The sequence below is a fragment of the Salvelinus namaycush genome, chromosome 14, assembly GCF_016432855.1.
Source record: "Salvelinus namaycush isolate Seneca chromosome 14, SaNama_1.0, whole genome shotgun sequence".
NCBI classification, from domain to species: domain Eukaryota; kingdom Metazoa; phylum Chordata; class Actinopteri; order Salmoniformes; family Salmonidae; genus Salvelinus; species Salvelinus namaycush.
The window spans coordinates 40919152-40945177 of NC_052320.1; the positions used below are offsets into that span (position 1 = coordinate 40919152).

The 26026-nt window shown below is 42.2% G+C and overlaps 1 protein-coding gene across 1 annotated transcript in view; it reads right to left on the reverse strand.

The window, feature by feature from the left end:
• The window catches only part of LOC120059519 (membrane-associated guanylate kinase, WW and PDZ domain-containing protein 1-like), an 80053-nt gene that overhangs the window by 49246 nt on the left and 4781 nt on the right, over positions 1-26026 (reverse strand). Inside the window, exons 5-10 of the mRNA XM_039008642.1 lie at positions 25400-25438; positions 23816-23873; positions 23255-23364; positions 13311-13433; positions 10483-10668; positions 9590-10216 (exon numbers count right to left, since the gene is read on the reverse strand). Of these exons, the coding sequence (XP_038864570.1) occupies positions 9590-10216; positions 10483-10668; positions 13311-13433; positions 23255-23364; positions 23816-23873; positions 25400-25438 (1143 nt within the window). The remainder of the gene's footprint in view (positions 1-9589; positions 10217-10482; positions 10669-13310; positions 13434-23254; positions 23365-23815; positions 23874-25399; positions 25439-26026) is intronic.

Here is a 26026-nt window from a genome sequence, read left to right on the forward strand (position 1 = left end):
CACATCTCTAATAATGCTAACAGCTCTTTTTGACAAGGTAAGACAGCTATCTTAGCAGTCGTTTTAATAGAGACATTCAGTATCCAAACCAGAGTCTTCACTCAAATGAGACCAAGTGATAGAGGATGCTGGATGTATGGCTGTTGCCTGCATACCTTCACAACTGCTGGTTGCGAAGGTATTGATTTGACGCCATGATGCACATCTCTTGTATGTTTCTTGTGACATTGTGCTTTCAGTCATCTCACTCACTCTCAGAACAGATTGATGACTCAGATCAAATCACATCTAATTGTATTGGTCACATGTGCCGAATACAACATGTGTAGACTTTGCAGCCCATTCCCAACAATGCAGAGTTAAAAAGTAAGAAAATAGTTAATCAATAAAAAAGGAAATAGCAACACAATAAAAACAAGAACGAGGGTATACACAAGCAGTACCAGTACCGAGTCAATGTGCAGGGGTAAAAGTGACTAGGCAATCAGGATATATAATAAACAGAGTAGCAGCAGCACATGTGAAGTGTGAAAATGTGTCTATGTGTGATTGTGGTGTGAATATTCATTTGTGTGTGTGTGTGTGTGTTTTGTCTGTATGACCGTACAGTTGAAGTCGGAAGTTTACATACACGTTAGCCAAATACATTCAAAATCTGTTTTTTTACAATTCCTGACATGTAATCATAGTAAAACTTCCCTTTCTTAGGTCAGTTAGGATCACCACTTTATTTTAATAATATGAAATGTCAGAATAATAGTAGAGAGAATTATTTATTTCAGCTTTTATTTCTTTCATCATATTCCCAGTGGGTCAGAAGTTTACATACACTCAATTAGTATTTGGTAGCATTGCCTTTAAATTGTTTAACTTGGGTCAAACATTTCGGGTAGCCTTCCACAAGCTTCCCACAATAAGTTGGGTTAATTTTGGCCTATTCCTCCTGACAGAGCTGGTGTAACTGAGTCAGGTTTGTAGGCCTCCTTGCTTGCACACACTTTTTCAGTTCTGCCCACAAATTTTCTATAGGATTGTGGTCAGGGCTTTGTGATGGCCACTCCAATACCTTGACTTTGTTGTCCTTAAGCCATTTTGCCACAACTTTGGAAGTATGCTTGGGGTCATTGTCCATTTGGAAGACCCATTTGCGACCAAGCTTTAACTTCCTGACTGATGTCTTGAGATGTTGCTTCAATATATCCACATAATTTTCCTACCTCATGATGCCATCTATTTTGTGAAGTGAACAAGTCCCTCCTGCAGCAAAGCACTCCCACAACATGATGCTGCCACCCCCGTGATTCACGGTTGGGATGGTGTTCTTCGGCTTGCAAGCGTCCCCCTTTTTCCTCCAAACATAATGGTCATTTTGGCCAAACAGTTAAATTTTTTTCAGACCAGAAGAAATTTCTCCAAAAAGTACGATCTTTGTCCCCATGTGCAGTTGCAAACCATAGTCTGGAATTTTTATGGCGGTTTTGGAGCAGTGGCTTCTTTCTTGCTGAGCGGCCTCTCAGGTTATGTCGATATAGGACTCGTTTTACTGTGGATATTGTTACTTTTGTACCTGTTTCCTCCAGCATCTTCACAAGGTCCTTTGCTGTTGTTCTGGGATTGATTTTCACTTTCGCACTAAAGTACATTCATCTCTAGGAGACAGAACACGTCTCCTTCCTGAGCGGTATGACGGCTGCGTGGTCCCATGGTGTTTATACTTGCGTACTATTGTTTGTACAGATGAACTTGATACCTTAAGGCGTTTGGAAATTGCTCCCAAGGATGAACCAGAATTGTGGAGGTCTACAATTTTTTTTCTGAGATATTGGCTGATTTCTTTTGATTTTCCCATGATGTCAAGCAAAGAGGTACTGAGTTTGAAGGTAGGCCTTGCAATACATCCACAGGTACACCTCCAATTGACTCAAATGATGTCAATTAGCCTATCAGAAGCTTCTAAACTCTTTACATAATTTCCTGGAATTTTCCAAGCTGTTTAAAGTCACAGTCAACTTAGTGAATGTAAACTTCTGACCCACTGGAATTGTGATGCAGTGAATTCTTGTTATGATCGTCTGTAGAATAAATGGACCAAGGCGCAGTGTGCTCTGAGTTCCACATCTTTTATTTTGTGAAACTTAAAAACAAAACAAGAAACCAACATCGACCCTGCAGTACTGAGGTGCCACATGCACTGACTCAAAACACGATCCCACAAAAAAACTGTGGGGAAATGGATGCCTATATTTGATCCCCAATCAGAGACAACGATAAACAGCTGCCTCTGATTGGGAACCATACCAGGCCAACATAGACATAAAACAACCTAGATAACCCACCCTAGTCACACCCTGACCTAACCAACATAGAGAATAAAAGGCTCTCTATGGTCAGGGCGTGACAACTCTAAGTGAAATAATCTGTCTGTTAACAGTTGTTGGAAAAATGACTTGTGTCATGCACAAAGTAGATGTCCTAACCGACTTGCCAAAACTATAGTTTCTTAACAAGAAATTTGTGGAGTGGTTGAAAAACAAGTTTTAATGCCTCCAACCTAGGTGTATGTAAACTTCCGACTTGTGTTGGAGTGTCACTCTAATAAATGTGAGTGTTTGGGTGTCACGCCCTGGCCTTAGTTATCTTTGTTTTCTTTATTATTTTAGTTAGGTCAGGGTGTGACATGGGGGATGTATGTGTTTTGTATTGTCTAGGGGTTTTGTATGTTTATGGGGCAGTGTCTAGTCTAGGTGTATGTATGTCTATGGTTGCCTAGATTGGTTCTCAATTAGAGACAGCTGTCTATCGTTGTCTCTGATTGGGAACCATATTTAGGCAGCCATATTCATTAGGTAGTTCGTGGGTGATTGTCTATGTTGTAGTGTTTGTGTCAGCACTATTTGTATATAGCGTCACGTTCGTTCGTTTGTTTTGTTAGTTTGTATAGTGTTCTTCGTTTCGTTTAATTAAAAGAAGATGTATTGTTATCACGCTGCGCCTTGGTCCTCCTCTCTTCCACCATATAACGATCGTGACATTGGGTAGATTTTAGTGAGTGTGCATATAGCCATTGCAAGGGAGTCAGTGCAAAAACAATTAAGATAAATAAATAAACAAATAAATAATATAGGGGGTCAATGTAAATTGTCCGGGAGGCCTTTTGATTGGGCTTGGGGGTAGAAGCTGTTCAGGTGCCTTTTGGTCACAGACGTGGCACTCCGGTACCGCTTGCTGGGCAGTAGCAGAGAGAACAGTCTATGACTTGGGTGGCTGGAGTCTTTGACAATTTTTAGAGCCTTTCTCTGACACCGCCTGGTACAGAGGTCCTGAATGGCAGGGAGTTCGTTCCCAGTGATGTACACGGCCAAGACTGTCCTCTCGTGCCACTTCTGAGGTTTCTGTCTCCCCGGTTGCCGTACGCGGTAATTGACAGGTCCCATCTTCTCGACCACCTCCTATGGTCCGTGCCATGTTGCCAGGAACTTACTTTCGGCCGTGGGGATTAAGACCAGCACCCTGTCTCTCACCTGGAATTCTGGGGGCTGGGCTCCCCGATTGTAGACCTGGGCTTGGGCGCGTTGGGCCTTCTCCATATGTCTGTCATCCGCTCCCTTATCGCCTTTATGTGCTCTACCACGCTGCGTAATCGGGTCGGTTGGGCTTCCCACACCTCCTTTGCGAGGTCCAGTAGGCCGCGTGGCCTCCCGTAGAGGAGTTTGAACGGGGAAAGCCCAGTGGAGGATTGGGGTACTTCTCGGATTGAGAACATTAGGTGGGGTAGTAGCTGGTCCCAGTTCTTCCCGTCCTGCTCGATGACCTTCCGCAGCATCTGTTTGAGCGTTTTACTAAAGCGCTCGACGAGCCCATCCGTCTGCGGGTGAAAAATGGAGGTCTGGATCTGCTTGATCTGCAGGAGGGCACACAACTTTCATAAACACCGTACCTTGGTCGGTCAAGATCTCGTTCGGGATGCCCACCCGGCTAAAGAGGTGGAACAGCTCCCGGGCAATTCCCTTGGATACAGCCGCCCGTTGTGGAATGGCCTCGGGATACCGGGTTTCATAATCTACTATCACCAGGATGTACCGGTGTCCTCGGGCTGTTTTTACCAGGGGTCCCACTATGTCCATGGCGATGCCTTCAAAGGGCACCCCGATGATCGGTAGGGGGACCAATGGGCTTCGGAAGTGGGCTTTCGGGGCCGTGAGTTGACACTCCGGGCAGCTGCGACAGTAGTCTTCCACAGTCCTCCTCATCACGGGCCAGTGGAACCGGGCGGCGATCCGTTCCTGGGTCTTCTCCAATCCCAGGTGCGCCTCAAACAGGTGGGTGTGGGCCAGCTGATGAACGGTTCCCACGTACCGTCGGGGCAGCAATAATACCTCTTGAAGTTCCCCCTGTTGGTGTGACACCTGATAAAAAAGGTTATTCTTGATTTGGAAATGGGGGTATCGCCAGTCACTCACCCCCGGAAGTAGCTGTCCATCCACCGCTATCACTTGGGCTGCGGCGGCTTTCAAGTTCGGATCCTCCTACTGGGCCGTCCCAAATTGTCCAAAAGTTCCATTACAGTCCGTAGAAACATGTCAAATGATGTATAGAATCAATCTTTAGGATGTTTTTATCATAAATCTTCAATAATGTTTCAACCGGAGAATTCCTTTGTCTTCAGAAATGCAATGGAACGCAAAGCTAACTCTCACGTGAACGCGCATAGTCAGCTCATGGCACTCTGCCAGACCCCTAACTCAAAGAGCCCTTATTCCCCCTCCTTCACAGTAGACGCATCAAACAAGGTTCTAAAGACTGTTGACATCTAGTGGAAGCTTTAGGAAGTGCAATATCCCACTGTATATTCGATAGGAGATGAGTTGAAAAACTACAAATCTCAGATTTCCCACTTCCTGGTTGGATTTTTTCTCAGGTTTTTGCCTGCCATATGAGTTCTGTTATACTCACAGACATCATTCAAACAGTTTTAGAAACTTCAGAGTGTTTTCTATCCAAATATAATAATAATATGCATATCCTAGCATTAGGGCCTGAGTATCAGGCAGTTAACTGTGGGCACCTTATGCTTCCTCCACCATACTTTACAGTTGGGATGAGGTTTTGATGTTGGTGTGCTGTGCCTTTTTTTCTCCACACAGTGTTGTGTGTTCCTTCCAAACAACTCAACTGTAGTTTCATCTGTCCACAGAATATTTTGCCAGTAGCGCTGTGGAACATCCAGGTTCACTTTTGCAAACTTCAGCAATGTTTAGTGTTTTACGTATCGTAGACTCATCAGAGATGTTAACATGTTCCAGAGATTTCTGTAAGTCTTTAGCTGGCACTCTAGGATTATTTTTAACTTTACTGTGCTGTTTTCTAAGGCTTTCCCCCCAAAAAACTTCCCAATTAAATGTTGATTAAAAAATAGGCCTACGTGGCAGAATGATATCATGATGATTTGTGTCAAGGGGCATTGTTTAGCAAACTCTGCTATCACATGTAGCCTACACTGTACATTGTACAGTACAAAAACACTGCTACCCAAACACAACGGTCTCTTGCTAGGTATGCAATTGAGTTAAAGGGCAACTACACCCTCCAATTTTTATTGTTCCCCGACATCAAGTGGTCTCCTGATGTGGTTTTTAAGCATTGTTGTGGACTTAAAACATCAGATTTTTAAAAACCATTCTATAAAATAAAGTGTAATTTTGATAGTGAAAACCTAAACAAATTAGGAAAACTCAGAAACCGGGAAAAATTTACCAAAAGATAAAACAGATTTTATACAACTTTAGTGACTATTGCTAACAATAACACCTTTTTTATGATTGTGCAAAGGTTAAAAATTTTCCTCCAAACAATCAATGTAAATATGATATTGTCAAGTTCAAATGTAATTATTTGTGTATGAAGGGTAGGTCGTTATAGGCTATAGGCTACTTGCTCAGCCCGCAAATTAAAGATAACATAATTCACTTCCCCAGTACAGTATTCTTTTTATCCAGGCCAGTATCTTTCAGTTGGCAATGGCCCGGTGTGCCACTGGCAAATTTACCTGAATGTCAAGCCCAGCAAAGCCATGCTAATTTTAAATATGGCTAGTCATTATTAGCCTGGTTCTGACACATTGTGTGACCAAATAATTTGCTGGTGCCATCAAGTGAAAAAGTTGGAAGCATCAGTGCCACCAGCGGAAAAAGTTAGTCTTGAACCCTGAGTAAGCAAGCCAGATTTTGGACCCTGCCATTGAGCCTTGTTGAGTCTCCTCCTCCTCCCTTTCTCTCATCACCTTATCCACCTCCTCTACCTCCTTTCCTCTTCACTCTCCTCTCTAAACACATACACCTTGGACATTCCCCATCTTTGACTCCTCCCTCTTATTCTCTTTCCTGACAACCCTATCCTCCTCCTTCCCCCTCCTCCCATCCTCTGGTCCTCTAAAGGTTGTTTGTTGTGGTTTATGAGGCATTATGAATCCTAATCACCAGAAAGGTCACTGCATCCTCCTCCTCTGACAGCCAGCCAGACAGCTGCAGCTCCCTCCTCACCGACATCATCAATCTGCTGCTCTGCTGACCTGCTCATAGCCTCAAAGACAATCCAATCCTCCATAACAAAGTTAACACAAGCCCACCGTTTCTCAGTACCTCATCAGCAGGACACTGACCAAGGACCTGACCTGGGTCTAGTGTAACGGTCACCTGCCTTCTACGCTAAGGGAGAGGCCAATAATGAAGCAGACATTTAACACAATACAGCACTGTCATTTCAGCCCAGGCACACAAGGTCAACTCATTAGAAACCATAATTGATGCCGCCTGCATATCTCCACCCTCAGCTAATAGGGATCTAGGGCAGGGTTAGCAATTTCACCGACTACGGGGGCTGAACCCACATAAACTTATTTTTACAAACTGTATGGATGGTGGTTGCTATTAACAGTTTGTCTCTTTCTCTTGCCTCGCAAAAAAACGTAACAAATGTTGAGTAAGGTTTTAGAGTACAGTCGTGGCCAAACACTTTGAGAATGACACAAATATTAATTTTCACAAAGTCTGCGGCCTCAGTTGTATGATGGCAATTTGCATGTGCTCCAGAATGTTATGAAGAGTGCTCAGATGAATTGCAATTAATTGCAAAGTCCCTCTTTGCCATGCAAATTAACTGAATCCCCAAAAAACATTTCCACTGCATTTCAGCCCTGCCACAAAAGGACCAGCTGACCTCATCGTCAGTGATTCTCTCGTTAACACAGGTGTGAGTGTTGACGAGGACAAGGCTGGAGATCACTCTGTCATGCTGATTGAGTTCGAATAACAGACTGGAAGCTTCAAAAGGAGGGTGGTGCTTGGAATCATTGTTCTTCCTCTGTCAATCATGGTTACCTGCAAGGAAACACGTTCCGTCATCATTGCTTTGCACAAAAAGGGCTTCACAGGCAAGGATATTGCTGCCAGTAAGATTGCACCTAAATCAACCATTTATCAGATCATCAAGAACTTCAAGGAGAGCGGTTCAATTGTTGTGAAGAAGGCTTCAGGGCGCCCAAGAAAGTCCAGCAAGCGCCAGGACCGTCTCCTAAAGTTGATTCAGCTGCGGGATCGGGGCACCACCAGTACAGAGCTTGCTCAGGAATGGCAGCAGGCAGGTGTGAGTGCATCTGCACGCACAGTGAAGCGAAGACCTTTGGAGGATGGCCTGATGTCAAGAAGAGCAGCAAAGAAGCCACTTCTCTCCAGGAAAAACATCAGGGAGACTGATATTCTGAAAAAGGTATAGGGATTGGACTGCTGAGGACTGGGGTAAAGTAATTTTCTCTGATGAATCCCCTTTTCGATTGTTTGGGGCATCCGGAAAATAGCTTATCCGGAGAAGACAAGGTGAGCGCTACCATCAGTCTTGTGTCATGCCAACAGTAAAGCATCCTGAGACCATTCATGTGTGGGGTGGCTTCTCAGCCAAGGGAGTGGGCTCACTCACAATTTTGCCTAAGAACACAGCCATGAATAAAGAATGGTACCAACACATCCCCGAGAGAAACTTCTCCCAACCGTTCAGGAACAGTTTGGTGATGAACAATGCCCTTTCCAGCATGATGAGCACCTTTCCATAAGGAAAAAGTGATAACTAAGTGGCTTGGGGAACAAAATTTCGATATTTTGGGTCCATGGCCAGGAAACCCCCCAGACCTTAATCCCATTGAGAACTTGTGGTCAGTCCTCAAGAGGCGGGTGGACAAACAAAAACCCACAAATTCTGACAAACTCCAAGCATTGATTATGCAAGAATGGGCTGCCATCAGTCAGGATGTGGCCCAGAAGTTAATTGACAGCATGCCAGGGCGGATTGCAGAGGTCTTGAAAATGAAGGGTCAACACTGCAAATATTGACTCTTTGCATCAACTTCATGTAATTGTCAATAAAAGCCTTTGACATGTATGAAATGCTTGTAATTATACTTCAGTATTCCATGGTAAAATCTGACAAAAATATCTAAAGACACTGATGCATCAAACTTTGTGAAAATTAATATTTGTGTCATTCTCAAAACTTTTGCCCACGACTGTATACATGCACCTATAGGTTCAACTTCATTCCTCTACCAAGGTTTTTGATCAGGCCTATTATGTTTAATCTCCAGTGGTTATTCATGTTGGAAAGATGTTCTGGGTTGTAGTGACAGAGGAAGGTCAATCATAGACATTAATGATGTGTGAAAACAGCTCTTCTGCTGCTAATGGCCTCGACTAGCTCTGCCTCCCATTCACTTATTCCTCTAATCAGAATCAATGGCTGTTCTCTCTTCTATGTATCGCTTTACCTATCCCTTCCTCTCCTTTCACCCCACCTTACCCTGTGTTCCACTCTTTATCTCTTTTCCACTTTCTTTCTCTCTCTCCCATGGTAATTGAAAAACAAGACACTTTCATCAGAGTAAGACAGCGTCTTTGACTGAGCCCTCTCACCATTAACACACCCAATAATTCCCGAAGCAACGCAAACACAGAGCCAGAGATGAAGACAGAGGGTGAGAAAGATTGCGTAAGAAGGAGATACAAAGTGAGAAAGAATATGTGAAGGATAAAGTGAGAGAAAAAAAAGTTTGAGAGCTAGAGACCAGTGAAAAATAATAAGTGAAACAGAAAAAGACGAGAGAGAGAAAGGCAGGAGGACCTGAAAGAACACACGGAGACTAGCGGCGTCTCAGCGGAGTCACTTCCCATCCATATTCATGACAGATAAGAGACCCTGACCTAACGCTCTCATCTTCTCTGTCTCTTCCTCCATCCTGCCCCTGCTCTCCACCCTACCACCCAATCCTGCCCTCACGCATCTGATCACCTACTCTTCAGCTCACACTCCTTCTCAAAGTTACACCCACTCCCTCCTTCATTCATCCACTTACTCACTCTTTCCCTTCATCTTAGCTATTCATGCTGCTAGCCAGACACTATGCCTTTTCTGGTGACACACAGCCATCCTTCCCCCTCCCTTCTGGGCGGTTGACATATCAGGATGACCAAACACATCTTGATCCCATCTCTCCACCCCTTTTCTCCTTTGCCTCCCTCCTGTCCATGATCAGTGGACTACGTACCTCTCTGCACCAGCATGGTGACCTCGCTCCCTCTGGGACACTTGCTGAGCAGGTCCACCACCTGGTTGTGGCTCATGTTCTGGACATTCCTCTTGTTCACCTCCATCAGAATGTCTGACTCCTTCAGGCCCCTGCAGCGGGGGTAATCCACGATCTGCTTCACCCTCTGACCCCCTCCCGTCAGGCTGTCAGCGATGGTGAATCCAAAGCCCTTATCGCCTTTCTCCATGTGCACTGTGATCAGCTCTGGCTGCCCAGCGATGGATGATGCCAGGGTGACCACGTCGCTGGAGGAGTAGCCGTGAGAGCCGTTGGACACCACCTCTGCTGAGGGACTGTGGGCCCGCGGCTCCCTCATCCCGTTAACAGGCCCTCTGGTCTGACTGCCGTGGCTGGACGGAGAGTTGTGGCTCTCCTGGCCATTGACGATGATGGGCTCCTTGTCCAGGATGGCCACGGAGGTCACCAGGCTGGTGTTGGGGTCGTCAGGGTCAAAGGGCAGGGGGTAGCCGCGGCACAGGGCAAGGTCCACCATGGAGCCGATCGGGATGGACTGGAAAATCTTCACCACCTGGGCGTGGGTGTAGCCCAGAACGATGGTGTCGTTCACACTCACTATCACGTCACCTACAGGAGGGGACGGAGGGAGACGGAGAGGACAGTTAGTAATACAGTAACAGGATTACAAGCACACAGTAACACAGTTAGTAGCACAGTAAGTATTACAAGTAATGTACTATGTAGGGTGCAAGTATCGTGACATACTGTATGGCCCCTATATGTTTAACTCTTAGCTTACACAATCACTTCAACCCCCATAGGAATGGGGCAAATGCTTTCTGTATAAATGGTGCAAAACAGTGCCCTCGGTGGGCTGAAGCGGTGTACTGCACCTGTCTCCATCTTCCCATCCACAGCAGCAGGACCGTCCAGGACTAAACTCTTGATCTGCAGGAACTCATCCGGCTCGTCGCCCCCAACTACGGTGAAGCCGAATCCGCGGCGGCTCTTCTTCAGTTTGGTGTTGATGAAAGTTCCCTTCAACTCCGCTGGGTTCCGTGTGAAGAATGGCTTCCCTCCTAGAGAACACAGGGAAAGGAACATTATTTGGAACATCTAAATATCTCTGTCTGACTGTCTGCCTGACTGTCTGCCTGTATGGGTCAGTTAGTCATATATTACTTCACATTATTTGTCTACCTATGCCTTCAGAAAACATTTATACCCATTGACTTATTCCACATTTTGTTGTGTTACAGCATGAATTCAAAATGGTTAAAAAAAAGAAGTGTTTTTCCTCACCCATCTACACACACAATACCCCATGACAAATTTTATGAAAATTAAATACGCAAGTATTCACACCCCTGAGTCAATACTTTGTAGAAGCACCTTTGGCAGTGATTACAACTGTGAGTCTTTCTGAGTGAGTATGTAAGAGCTTTCCACACCTAGATTGCGCAACATTTTCCCATTATTGTTATCAAGATTCTTCAAGCTTTGTCAAATTGATTGTTGATCACAACCATTTTCAGGTCTTGCCATAGATTTCAAGTAAATTTAAGTCAAAACTGTAACTCGGCAATTCAGGAACATTCACTATCTTCTTGGTAAAAAACTCCAGTGTATATTTGGCCTTGTGTTTTAGGTTGTTGTCCTGCTGAAAGGTGAATTAATCTCCCAGTGTCTGGTGGAAAGGTTTTCCTTTAAGATTGTGCCTGTGCTTAGCTCTATTCCATTTATTTTTATCTTCAAAACTACCCCATTCCTTAACCATTACAAGCATACACATAACATGATTCAGAAAATATGGAGAGTGGTACTCAGTTTTGTGTTGCATTGAATTTGCCCCAAACATAACACTTTGTATTCAGGACAAAAAGTAATTTGCTTTGCCACATTTTTTGCAGTATTACTTTAGTGCCTTGATGCAAACAGGATGCATGTTTTGGAATATTTGTATTCTGTACAGGCTTCCTTGTTTTCATTAGTATTGTGTCGTAACTACAATGTTGTTGATCCATTCTCTGTTTTCTCCTATCACAGCCATTAAACTATGTAACTGTTATAAAGGTCACACTTTGCCTCATGGTGAAATCCTTGAGTGATTCCCTTCCTCCTCGGCAATCGAGTTAGGAATGTTGCCTGTATTTTTGTAGTGACTGGGAGTATTGATACACCATCCATAGCCAAATTAATAACTTCACCATGCTCAAAGGGATATTTACTGTCTGCGTTTTGTATTTTTACCCATCTAGCAATAGGTTCTCTTCTTTGTGAGGCATTGGAAAACCTCCCTGGTCTTTGTGATTGAATCTGTGTTAGAAATTCACTGCTCGACTGAGGGATCTTGCAGATAATGTTATGTGTGGGGTACAGAGATGAGATAGTCATTCAAAAAATCATGTTAAACCCTATTATTGCACACAGAGTGAGTCCATGCAACTTATTATGTGGCTTGTTAAGCACATTTTTTACTCCTGAACGTATTTAGGCTTGACATAAGAAAGGGGTTAAATACTTATTGACTCAAGACATTTTAGATATATATTTTTTAATTAATTTGTTTCACTTGTTTCAGTTTCACTTTGACATTATTGTGTCTAGGCCAGTGACCAAAAATCAAAATGTAAACTTTTTTAAATTCAGGCTATAACACAACAAAATGTGGGAAAAGTCAAGGGGTTTGAACACTTTCTGAAGGCACTGTATGTCTGTCTGTCTATCCACCAACCTTAGCATCCATATACTGTATTTATTAAATTGATCACCATTTCTTTAATCAGTGAAAATAGTAAAGTGGTTGCCAGGAGAGAATGCTTAATATACATTTCCTAGTGATCCATCAATGATGAATGAGTCATAGCTAGTTGAAATACATAGAGCTTGTCACGCCCTGACCATAGAGAGCTGTTTATTCTCTATGGTGGTTGGGGCGTGACAATGACTAGGGTGGGTTATCTAGGGGAATTATAATTCTATGTCGGCCTGATATGGTTCCCAATCAGAGGCAGCTGTTTATCGATGTCTCTGATTGGGGATCATATTTAGGTAGCCATTTTCCCCATTGTGTTTGTGGGATCTTGTGTTTGTGTAGCTGCCTGCGGGCAGCCCAGAATGTCACGTTTCGTTTGTGCTTGTTTGTTTTGTTTGGTGAGTTTCGATTTATTAAAATATGTGGAACTCTACGCACGCTGCGCCTTGGTCCATTCATTATGACGAACGTGACAGAGCTTTACAGAACGTGTGGGCTGATAGACAGGTTAATGACATTATATGGTAACCCTTGATCATGAGGGTCGCCTGGTCTGTGCCTGGTCATGCATGTGTGGGCACTGGAAGTGTACATTAAGGGTATATACTGTATGATTGCGAGTCAGACGTCTGTTGTAGACAGATCCTGGTATTGAACGTGTGTGTTGCACGGTATACTGAAAATGTGTTACTTTTTCGATACTAGAACTGTTACTTTCGGTACTTCTATCAAATGTGTCTCACATTGTCTACTGATGGAGAGATGATCAAGTCTGTCTATCAGCGCAGCCGATGTCTCCTTACAGCGCGAGCACACCGTGTCTGCTCCACTTACTCATTGCTACACTCTTAGAAAAAAAGGTGATATCTAGAACCTAAAAGGGTTCTTCGGCTGTCCCCATAGGAGAACCCTTTGAAGAACCCTTTTTGGATCCAGGTAGAATCCTTTAGGTGTAACCCCACTCACGTTTGGCCCCTCCCGGAGCAGGGGGCAGCGGGGGCGGGACCTGCGGGTCGCGGTACGTCTCTAGGTGGTTATTGGCATAGTTGGCCAGGGGAGCACCAGCTGAGGAGTGCTCCTCTATCCACTCTGTACAGAGAGAGACACAGAGGGACTGTGAAATCGCACACACACACACACACACAGATGCATGCAAGAACACACACGCACGCAGACGCACACGCACGATACATAAAACACAAACATAGGTACACACACACACACATAAGCATCACATTCATGCATTTGCTCACTCAAACTTGCTCTACACAGTTAGTACATATACAATATACATCCAAAATCATCAAATTCCCCAAATACCTTGACAGACTAACAAATGATTCATAAGAACTGGCAAGTAGACGTTTATTCTAACCTAGTAAATTATACAATGAGAGAGACATTTATTTGTAAGATGTTTTAACATTACATGCCATTTCATCATAACATTGTGTCTCAGTGGTCCCAACACTTAGCAAGCATGATTTCAGCAGCAGTTAGGGATAAGCATGATATCAGCAGCAGTTAGGGTTAGAGTTAAGGATGATATCAGCAGCAGTTAGGTTAGGGTTAAGCATGATATCAGCAGCAGTTAGGGTTAGGGTTAAGCATGATATCAGCAGCAGTTAGAGTTAGGGATAAGCATGATATCAGCAGCAGTTAGGGTTAAGCATGATATCAGCAGCAGTTAGGGTTAGAGTTAAGCATGATATCAGCAGCAGTTAGGTTAGGGTTAAGCATGATATCAGCAGCAGTTAGGGTTAGGGTTAAGCATGATATCAGCAGCAGTTAGGGTTAGAGTTAAGCATGATATCAGCAGCAGTTAGGGTTAGAGTTAAGCATGATATCAGCAGCAGTTAGGGTTAGGGATAAGCATGATATCAGCAGCAGTTAGGGTTAAGCATGATATCAGCAGCAGTTGGGGTTAGAGTTAAGGATGATATCAGCAGCAGTTAGAGTTAGAGTTAAGCATGATATCAGCAGCAGTTAGGGTTAGAGTTAAGCATGATATCAGCAGCAGTTAGAGTTAAGGATGATATCAGCAGCAGTTAGAGTTAGAGTTAAGCATGATATCAGCAGCAGTTAGGGTTAGGGATAAGCATGATATCAGCAGCAGTTAGGGTTAAGCATGATATCAGCAGCAGTTAGGGTTAGAGTTAAGCATGATATCAGCAGCAGTTAGGGTTAGAGTTAAGGATGATATCAGCAGCAGTTAGGGTTAGGGTTAAGCATGATATCAGCAGCAGTTAGGGTTAGAGTTAAGGATGATATCAGCAGCAGTTAGAGTTAGAGTTAAGCATGATATCAGCAGCAGTTAGGGTTAGAGTTAAGGATGATATCAGCAGCAGTTAGAGTTAGAGTTAAACATGATATCAGCAGCAGTTAGGGTTAGAGTTAAGGATGATATCAGCAGCAGTTAGAGTTAGAGTTAAACATGATATCAGCAGCAGTTAGGTTAGGGTTAAGCATGATATCAGCAGCAGTTAGGGTTAGAGTTAAGGATGATATCAGCAGCAGTTAGAGTTAGAGTTAAGGATGATATCAGCAGCAGTTAGGGTTAGGGTTAAGGATGATATCAGCAGCAGTTAGAGTTAGAGTTAAGGATGATATCAGCAGCAGTTAGGGTTAGGGTTAAGCATGATATCAGCAGCAGTTAGGGTTAGAGTTAAGGATGATATCAGCAGCAGTTAGAGTTAGAGTTAAGGATGATATCAGCAGCAGTTAGAGTTAGAGTTAAGGATGATATCAGCAGCAGTTAGAGTTAGAGTTAAGGATGATATCAGCAGCAGTTAGGGTTAGAGTTAAGCATGATATCAGCAGCAGTTAGAGTTAGAGTTAAGGATGATATCAGCAGCAGTTAGAGTTAGAGTTAAGGATGATATCAGCAGCAGTTAGGGTTAGGGTTAAGCATGATATCAGCAGCAGTTAGGGTTAGAGTTAAGGATGATATCAGCAGCAGTTAGAGTTAGAGTTAAGGATGATATCAGCAGCAGTTAGAGTTAGAGTTAAGGATGATATCAGCAGCAGTTAGGGTTAGGGTTAAGCATGATATCAGCAGCAGTTAGGGTTAGAGTTAAGGATGATATCAGCAGCAGTTAGAGTTAGAGTTAAGGATGATATCAGCAGCAGTTAGAGTTAGAGTTAAGGATGATATCAGCAGCAGTTAGGGTTAGGGTTAAGCATGATATCAGCAGCAGTTAGAGTTAGAGTTAAGGATGATATCAGCAGCAGTTAGAGTTAGAGTTAAGGATGATATCAGCAGCAGTTAGGGTTAGAGTTAAGCATGATATCAGCAGCAGTTAGAGTTAAGCATGATATCAGCAGCAGTTAGAGTTAGAGTTAAGGATGATATCAGCAGCAGTTAGAGTTAGAGTTAAGGATGATATCAGCAGCAGTTAGAGTTAGAGTTAAGCATGATATCAGCAGCAGTTAGAGTTAGAGTTAAGGATGATATCAGCAGCAGTTAGAGTTAGAGTTAAGGATGATATCAGCAGCAGTTAGAGTTAGAGTTAAGGATGATATCAGCAGCAGTTAGGGTTAGGGTTAAGCATGATATCAGCAGCAGTTAGGGTTAGAGTTAAGCATGATATCAGCAGCAGTTAGGGTTAGAGTTAAGGATGATATCAGCAGCAGTTAGAGTTAGAGTTAAGGATGATATCAGCAGCAGTTAGAGTTAGAGTTAAGCATGATATCAGCAGCAGTTAGGGTTAGGGATAAGCATGATATCAGCAGCAGTTAGGGTTAGAGTTAAGCATGATATCAGCAGCAGTTAGGGTTAGGGATAAGCATGATATCAGCAGCAGTTAGGGATACGCATGATATCAGCAGCAGTTACGGATAAGCATGATATCAGCAGCAGTTAGGGTTAGAGTTAAGCATGATATCAGCAGCAGTTAGGGTTAGGGATAAGCATGATATCAGCAGCAGTTAGGGTTAGGGATAAGCATGATATCAGCAGCAGTTAGGGATAAGCATGATATCAGCAGCAGTTAGGGATAAGCATGATATCAGCAGCAGTTAGGGATAAGCATGATATCAGCAGCAGTTAGGGATAAGCATGATATCAGCAGCAGTTAGGGTTAGGGATAAGCATGATATCAGCAGCAGTTAGAGATAGAGTTAAGCATGATAACAGCAGCAGTTAGGGTTAAGCATGATATCAGCAGCAGTTAGGGTTAGAGTTAAGCATGATATCAGCAGCAGTTAGAGATAGAGTTAAGCATGATATCAGCAGCAGTTAGGGATAAGCATGATATCAGCAGCAGTTAGGGTTAGAGTTAAGCATGATATCAGCAGCAGTTAGGGATAAGCATGATTTCAGCAGCAGTTAGGGATAAGCATGATATCAGCAGCAGTTAGGGATAAGCATGATATCAGCAGCAGTTAGGGTTAAGCATGATATCAGCAGCAGTTAGGGTTAAACATGATATCAGCAGCAGTTAGAGTTAAACATGATATCAGCAGCAGTTAGGGTTAAACATGATATCAGCAGCAGTTAGGGTTAAGCATGATATCAGCAGCAGTTAGGGTTAGGGTTAAGCATGATATCAGCAGCAGTTAGGGATAAGCATGATATCAGCAGCAGTTAGGGTTAGGGTTAAGCATGATATCAGCAGCAGTTAGGGATAAGCATGATATCAGCAGCAGTTAGAGTTAAACATGATATCAGCAGCAGTTAGAGTTAAACATGATATCAGCAGCAGTTAGGGTTAAACATGATATCAGCAGCAGTTAGAGTTAAACATGATATCAGCAGCAGTTAGGGTTAGGGATAAGCATGATATCAGCAGCAGTTAGGGATAAGCATGATATCAGCAGCAGTTAGGGATAAGCATGATATCAGCAGCAGTTAGGGTTAAACATGATATCAGCAGCAGTTAGAGTTAAACATGATATCAGCAGCAGTTAGGGTTAGGGATAAGCATGATATCAGCAGCAGTTAGGGATAAGCATGATATCAGCAGCAGTTAGGGATAAGCATCATATCAGCAGCAGTTAGGGATAAGCATGATATCAGCAGCAGTTAGGGTTAGGGATAAGCATGATATCAGCAGCAGTTAGGGTTAGAGTTAAGCATGATATCAGCAGCAGTTAGGGTTAGGGATAAGCATGATATCAGCAGCAGTTAGGGATACGCATGATATCAGCAGCAGTTACGGATAAGCATGATATCAGCAGCAGTTAGGGTTAGAGTTAAGCATGATATCAGCAGCAGTTAGGGTTAGGGATAAGTATGATATCAGCAGCAGTTAGGGTTAGGGATAAGCATGATATCAGCAGCAGTTAGGGATAAGCATGATATCAGCAGCAGTTAGGGATAAGCATGATATCAGCAGCAGTTAGGGATAAGCATGATATCAGCAGCAGTTAGGGATAAGCATGATATCAGCAGCAGTTAGGGTTAGGGATAAGCATGATATCAGCAGCAGTTAGGGTTAAACATGATATCAGCAGCAGTTATGGTTAGAGTTAAGCATGATATCAGCAGCAGTTAGGGTTAGGGATACGCATGATATCAGCAGCAGTTAGGGATAAGCATGATATCAGCAGCAGTTAGGGATAAGCATGATATCAGCAGCAGTTAGGGTTAGAGTTAAGCATGATATCAGCAGCAATTAGGGTTAAGCATGATATCAGCAGCAGTTAGGGTTAGGGTTAAGCATGATATCAGCACCAGTTAGGGTTAAGCATGATATCAGCAGCAGTTAGGGTTAGGGTTAAGCATGATATCAGCAGCAGTTAGGGTTAGAGTTAAACATGATATCAGCAGCAGTTAGGGTTAGGGTTAAGCATGATATCAGCAGCAGTTAGGGTTAGGGTTAAGCATGATATCAGCAGAAGTTAGGGTTAGGGATAAGCATAATATCAGCAGCAGTTAGAGTTAAGCATGATATCAGCAGCAGTTAGGTTAGGGATAAGCATAATATCAGCAGCAGTTAGGGTTAGGGATAAGCATGATATAAGCAGTAGTTAGGGATAAGCATGATATCAGCAGCAGTTAGGTTAGGATAAGCATGATATCAGCAGCAGTTAGGTTAGGGATAAGCATGATATCAGCAGCAGTTAGGGTTAGGGATAAGCATGATATCAGCAGCAGTTAGGGATAAGCATGATATCAGCAGCAGTTAGGGTTAGGGATAAGCATGATATCAGCAGCAGTTAGGGTTAAGCATGATATCAGCAGCAGTTAGGTTAGGGATAAGCATGATATTAGAAGCAGTTAGGTTAGGGATAAGCATGATATCAGCAGCAGTTAGGTTAGGGATAAGCGTGATATCAGCAGCAGTTAGGGATAAGCATGATATCAGCAGCAGTTAGGGTTGGGGTTAAGCATGATATCAGCAGCAGTTAGGGTTAGGGATAAGCATGATATCAGCAGCAGTTAGGGTTAAGCATGATATCAGCAGCAGTTAGGGTTAGAGTTAAGCATGATATCAGCAGCAGTTAGGGTTAGAGTTAAGCATGATATCAGCAGCAGTTAGGGTTAGAGTTAAGCATGATATCAGCAGCAGTTAGGTTAGGGATAAGCATGATATCAGCAGCAGTTAGGGTTAGGGTTAAGCATGATATCAGCAGCAGTTAGGTTAGGGTTAAGCATGATATCAGCAGCAGTTAGGTTAGGGTTAAGCATGATATCAGCAGCAGTTAGGGTTAAGCATGATATCAGCAGCAGTTAGGGATAAGCATGATATCAGCAGCAGTTAGGTTAGGGTTAAGCATGATATCAGCAGCAGTTAGGTTAGGGTTAACCTTTTGTCAATAGGGGGAGCTGTTAGCACTATTTTTTTCTTGACCTTTCCAAATTAAACTGCCTAGTACTCAATTCTTGCTCGTACAATATGCATATTATTATTATTATTGGATAGAAAACACTCTCTAGTTTCTAAAACCGTTGGAATTATGTCTCTGAGTGAAACAGAACTCATTCTACAGCACTTTTCCTGCCAGGGAGTGAGATTTCAGAAATCTTGGCCTCTGTTCCCAGGTCAGTTTATAAGTCCCTGTGAATGCTGTGGGGCTACAAACACTGCCTACGCCTTCCTCTAGATGTCAGTAAGTGGTGACAATTTGAATGGGGTCGATTGCGCAATCTGGGACTTTATATAAGACCAAGATGCGGAAGTACCTTTCTTTTCTGCCCTGCGCTTGACGCACGATGGACGTCGGACTGGCCTCCTTCCAAGCTTTGGTTTAGCCAGTAATATATCTCCGGTCATGTTTTTACTCGTTATAGGTGTTAAAGACATCATAAGGTAGTTAATTTAAACCGATTTATAGCAATTTATATCCGTTTATTGCGATTTTATGGCATTTCTTTGTGACGCACTTTCAAGAGTTGGACACTTTTCCAGTACATGCCGAACGTTAGTGGCCATTTCGACAGGACAAGAGGACATCTTTCGACCAAAAGACGATTAGACCGGAGAAAGGATACATTGCCCAAGATTCTGATGGAAGCTCAGCTAATAGTAAGAACTATTTATGATGATAAATCGTTGTTCTGTTGAAAAATGTTAAACGCATATGCCGCCATTTTTTTTGGGTAGCTTCGCTTTGGCGCACCCTGTATTGCACAGTAAGGATAATTTAAAAAATGTAATTCAGCGATTGCATTAAGAACTAATTTGTCTTTCAATTGCTGTCCACCCTGTATTTTTTAGTCAAGTTTATGATTATTTATTGATTAGACTAGATCACTCTCCAAGATGGCGCCCGACATTTTCTGGCCAGTTTGGCTACTATTCTCATTGTATAACCACGATTTTTGTGGCTAAATATGCACATTTTCGAACAAACTCTATATGTATGTTGTAATATGATGTTACAGGAGTGTCATCGGAAGAATTCTGAGAAGGTTAGTGAAAAAATTAATATATTTTGGAGGTGATAACGCTATCGCTCTTTTTGCCTTGAATCAATGCTGGGGTAATGTTTGCACATGTGGTATGCTAATATAACGATTTATTGTGTTTTCGCTGTAAAACACTTAGAAAATCTGAAATATTGTCTGGATTCACAGGATCTGTGTCTTTCAATTACTGTACGCTGTGTATTTTTAAGAAATGTTTTATGATTAGTAATTAGGTAATACACGTTGCTCTCTGTATTTATTCTAGTCGAGTTGTGATGGTGGGTGCAATTGTAAACTATGATTTATACCTGAAATATGCACATTTTTCTAACAAAACCTATGCTTTACAATAAATATGTTATCAGACTGTCATCTGATGAAGTTTTTTCTTGGTTAGTGGCTATCAATATCTTTATTTGGTCAAATTGGTGATAGCTACTGGTGGAGAGAAAAAATGGTGGACTAAGAAAAATGGTGTCTTTTGCTAACGTGGTTAGCTAATAGATTTACATATTGTGTCTTCCCTGTAAAACATTTTAAAAATCAGAAATGATTGCTGGATTCACAAGAAGTGTATCTTTCATCTGGTGTCTTGGACTTGTGATTTAATGATATTTAGATGCTAGTATTTACTTGTGACGCTATGCTAGCTATGCTAGTCAGCTTTTTTACTGGTGGGGGTGGTGGGGGGTGCTCCCGGACCCGGGTTTCTGAGGAAGTAGAAGTTAACCTCTTGGAAATAGGGGGCGCTGTTTTCACTTTGGGAAAAAATCGTGCCCAAATTAAACGGCCTCGTACTCTGTTCTAGATCATACAATATGCATATTATTATTACTATTGGATAGAAAACACTCTGAAGTTTCTAAAACTGTTTGAATTATATCTGTGAGTAAAACAGAACTCATTTGGCAGCAAACTTCCAAACAGGAAGTGAAAATTCTGAAAATTGGGCTCTGTGTCAGGCCTTGCTTATTCAATTGCCTTATATTTATGGATCTGTATGCACTTCATACGCCTTCCACTAGATGTCAACAGGCAGTAGAATGTTGAATGGGGTGTCTAGCTTGATGTGAGACCGATTGAGAGCTTTTGGAGTGACAGGTCCGCCCTATTGGCAGTATTTAGCCGCGCACCAGGGAACCCCACATTGTCTTCTGAAATGCGTTAGGTATACACGACGAAATGCTCCGTCTTGGAATTTATTGGATACATATGAGAAAAATATCATAAAGATGGATTTTCAACCGAGTTTGACCAGTTTATTCGACGTTTATTGTGACTTTTGGAATTTTTCGTTCCATGCGCCAAGAGTTGATGGACATGTGCGCGCCACAATGCTAGCCAAAGTTGCTAATTCGACAGAAGAAATGGACATTCTAAAACAAAACAACGATTTATTGTGGAAATAGGACTCCTTGCACTACATTCTGATGGAAGATCATCAAAGGTAAGAGAATATTTATGATGTTATTTCGTATTTTTGTGGAATATGTTGGCTCCAACATGGCGGAGAATAGCTGGGCGCTGTCTCAGAATATTGCATGCTGTACTTTGTACTAAAGTTATTTTTTTTAAATCTAACACAGCGGTTGCATTAAGAACCAGTGTATCTTTCATTTGCTGTACAACATGTATTTTTTAGTAAAGTTTATGATGAGTTTTTTGGTTAGATTATGTGACTGTCCAAAATTTCTCCGGACAATTTGGTGCATTATGGCGCCGTATTCACAATGTAAAACCAGGATTTGTAGCTATAAATATGCACATTTTCGAACAACACATAAATGTATTGTATAACATGATGTTATAAGACTGTCATCTGATGAAGTTGTTCAAAGGTTAGTGATTAATTTTATCTCTATTTGTGGGTTTTGTGAAAGCTACCTTTGCGGTGGAAAAATGGCGTTGTGTTTTTGGATATTGTGGTGAGCTAACATAAATATATATTGTGTTTTCGCTGTAAAACACTTAAAAAAATCGGAAATATTGGCTGGATTCACAAGATGTTTATCTTTCATTTGCTGTACAACATGTATTTTTCATAAATGTTTTATGATGAGTATTTTGGTATTTCACGTTGCTCTCTGTAATTATTCTGGCTGTTTTGGTGCTATTTGTGACGGTGGCTGCAATGTAAAACTACGATGTATACCTATAAATATGCAAATTTTCGAACAAAACATAAATGTATTGTATAACATGATGTTATAAGACTGTCATCTGATGAAGTTGTTCAAAGGTTAGTGATTAATTTTATCTCTATTTGTGGGTTTTGTGAAAGCTATGTTTGCGGTGAAAACATGGCGTTGTGTGTTTGGCTATTGTGGTGAGCTAACATAAATATATATTGTGTTTTCGCTGTAAAACATTTAAAAAAATCGGAAATGTTGGCTGGATTCACAAGATGTTTATCTTTCATTTGCTGTATTGTACTTGTGATTTCATGAAATTATATTATATGATATCCCTGTGGCGCTAGGCTAGGCTATGCTAGTCAGCTTTTTTGATGAGGATGATCCCGGATCCGGGATGGGGGGACTGTAGTTAAGCATGATATCAGCAGCAGTTAGGTTAGGGTTAAGCATGATATCAGCAGCAGTTAGGGTTAGGGATAAGCATGATATCAGCAGCAGTTTGCACATACAGTAGATGGCAGCATCGACAGCTCCAAGCCTCTGATGACAAATAAACAAATGCTACAGTACATGCCTTGAAAGGATGATAATGATGCTTTAATGATCTTTAAACAAACTAATAAGTACCCAAACACAGACTGGACAGGACAACATGGACAGGACAACAGGGATGGGGTCAGTTCCACTTCAAATCCTGGAGAATTCATTGAAATTCCAATTCTGAGGAACTGAAATTTTACACGCATTTTTAATGGAAACTTTCCAATATGAACTGGGATTGAATGATTGAATTCAAATGGAATAGACCCCAACCCTGCAGGACAAGACATGCGACAAGACGTGACGAAACACAGACACGACGAGACAGTGAGACATGAAGAAAGAAAGAAAGAAATGGTGCCTTGCCAGGGCAGGAAACGAACCTCGAATGTACCGCTCACCTTCAGGAGGCTGCGGCTGCTGCTGCTCCAGCTGCATCCTGCGCCTAGCCTCCACTATGGGGTTCTCATACTGGGTCTTCCTGTTGATGTGACTGGTGGGAGGGGGGAGAAGAGAGAGAGTGAGACAGAGAGAGAGAGAGAGAAAGAAAGAGATTCATTGTCACCATGATAAATGGCGGTACACAGTGTTTGACATCCTCTGGCTTAAATCCCTCCACCTCAGTGATAACCGCATAGTACTACACACTGGCCACACAAAATGGAGTCCAGTTTCAGTTAAATCTACATAGATTCAAACCCATTATAATACATTGAATTTAGAAAAGGTCTGACAGCTAGCCATTGAAAGTCAGAATGTGTGGTCAAATCGGAGAGAAAAACGCTAGTTCAGCTGAAATGACGCAGTTTACAGTAAACTATATGAAAATGCTGATGCATAACAATCAAATGTATTCAGTCTTATTCATTATTGTGGGATAAATGAGAGGAATGTGAAAAGAGATAGCTATGAACCGTCAGGTGTCAGTGAGGTGTTCAACTTACTCTACGTAGTACACCCCATACACTGGGTCATCTATCTTCTCCCATCCTGCAGGCAGTTCTGAAACAGAGAAGGAACAGCCATGTTACATCACTGTAATGACACATTCACTACAGATGCTGGTGTTGTAAGAGAGGTCAGAATAGAGTAGTGTGCTGTGATGATTCTCAAATGAGCCCAGTGGTCAGTTGAGTATTTATACGGGGTAGTGTTCTCATTCAGGAAGTTCTTCGAGGGTGACGCTGTCCTGTTATTCTTATTCAAGGTCTCTCAGGTGAATATACTGTATGTTTACCTGACTCTTCGCTTTATTATTCACACTCTTTCATTTTTCTCTGCATCATCAGTGGGCCACGGTGCAGGCATTTAATAATCGAGTCAAAACGACTCACTCTACCTCATTGAGCAAGGCACACACAGGCTATAGACACAGCCAGCTGTCAGGGGAGTCTCTGAACTAAATTACAGACTGCAGAGATTGACTGTTGCCTCCTTCTAGATGTACTATTCATACGTTCAGGTCCAGCCCACTCACAATGGCTCCAGATGGGTCATGTATATGTCTGTCTTTAGAACAGAACCAGGTTGTTTCCTATACATTGAGTCAACTGCTACAAACAGTTGATAGACGTACACAATTGCATGTCTCACACAAGTTAGACAGAGAGGGCCTACTCCAGTCTCCTTTTTTAGCTCATGTATCATCTGATTTACTTAACAAAAGGCACATCTCAATAGGTTGCCCAGCCAGTCCAGGTATCCTCATGACATGGCACAAGAAGGGGGGGGTTCCTCTTTTGTTCTCTATTGATCCTCTATTGTTCCTAGAGCAATAGGGAGGCCAATGACATCACGAATCCCCCATCAGACCAACTCCTTGAATGACCTACTCCTTGAAGTTTACAGTTGTGTCTAAAAAAAAGTATTGTTTTACCCTTTAGTGTGTGTACTTTACTGTATTTACACTTGGGATGTCGCTTTTCAACAGTAAAAGTAAAACAAGCTGTAAGTCTTCTTAAAACTAACACACTCCTATTAAAGCGATAGCATCTCCTTTTCCTCCACACTGTGTTTGATTTCGTACAAAGACATTAGCGTGGGATGCTGCCAACTCCCATAAACACTTTTGGAGCGCGCTGGAGTTCACAATCGATAATCAGACTTCCTGCTTCTGATGTACCAGAAATAATAGGAGCCCATAGGCCCGACACTCAGAGCCCTGAAAGAGTCAGAGATTTCATTCCCTTTCAAGAGCATGTCTGTTTCTGCCAAATAGTCTACAAAGTGGCCTGTGAATCAGCAGCGCTATTTTCCAGTCTGTGGTGCTGAACCTGAGATGTCCAACCAAACACATTCCTAATGTGTTCTGTTGCGTTAAAGGAAATCACTCCTGCCACTCACTCAGTAGTTCGAAGCAAGCAGTACATCACATTTGAGCTAAAATCTAAGATGATTGTGAAAATCTAAAATGATTAGTAGTATATAGTATACAAAAAGACAGATTGAGACACCAATATACAGCCAATAGCAAATGCAATGACATAAACAACGAGAGAGAGAGAAAGAGAGCAAATAAAGGTGCATACCTAGTTCATTGTCTGGTTCCTCAGTATGTACCCCTTCTTCTCCAAGGTGATGACATGGAATGACAAAGAACGGGATGGAATGACAAAGAAAGGGAAATAAAGAGAGGGAGTAAAGTAATATTACAGAGAAAGACAAGTAGGTAGAGAAATAGAGATCTTTAAGTCACAAATTAGCATTTACAAAAAAATGTATGTGCCATAGTCCATCAAATCAATGTCATATTGAAACTAAGATATGATAGACGACAGCAAAATAGCCGCATGGTGGTGCGATTTCTGATATTGGTTTTTCTGAATTTGAGTACCAATTTCTGTGTTCTCAAGATTCACACACCAACATCTTATCATTACTTGTTTGTTCTTAAACAAAATGTATGTCACATTGTTACATAGGATATTTGTTTAACTACAATTTAACAGTGGCGTAACAAACAAATCTTTAAACAAGCTATTAGACAATTCGTTAGATGGAAAGCCAATCTCAAAGTAATGACAGGACCAGTGAAAACTGCTCGCCACTTTAGAGATTCAAATCACTTTATTGGCCAATTGCATTTGTCCCACCCAAATTTGACTACCTCTCTGAAAGGGGTCGGGACCTAAAAAACAAAAATGAGTTTACCTCTG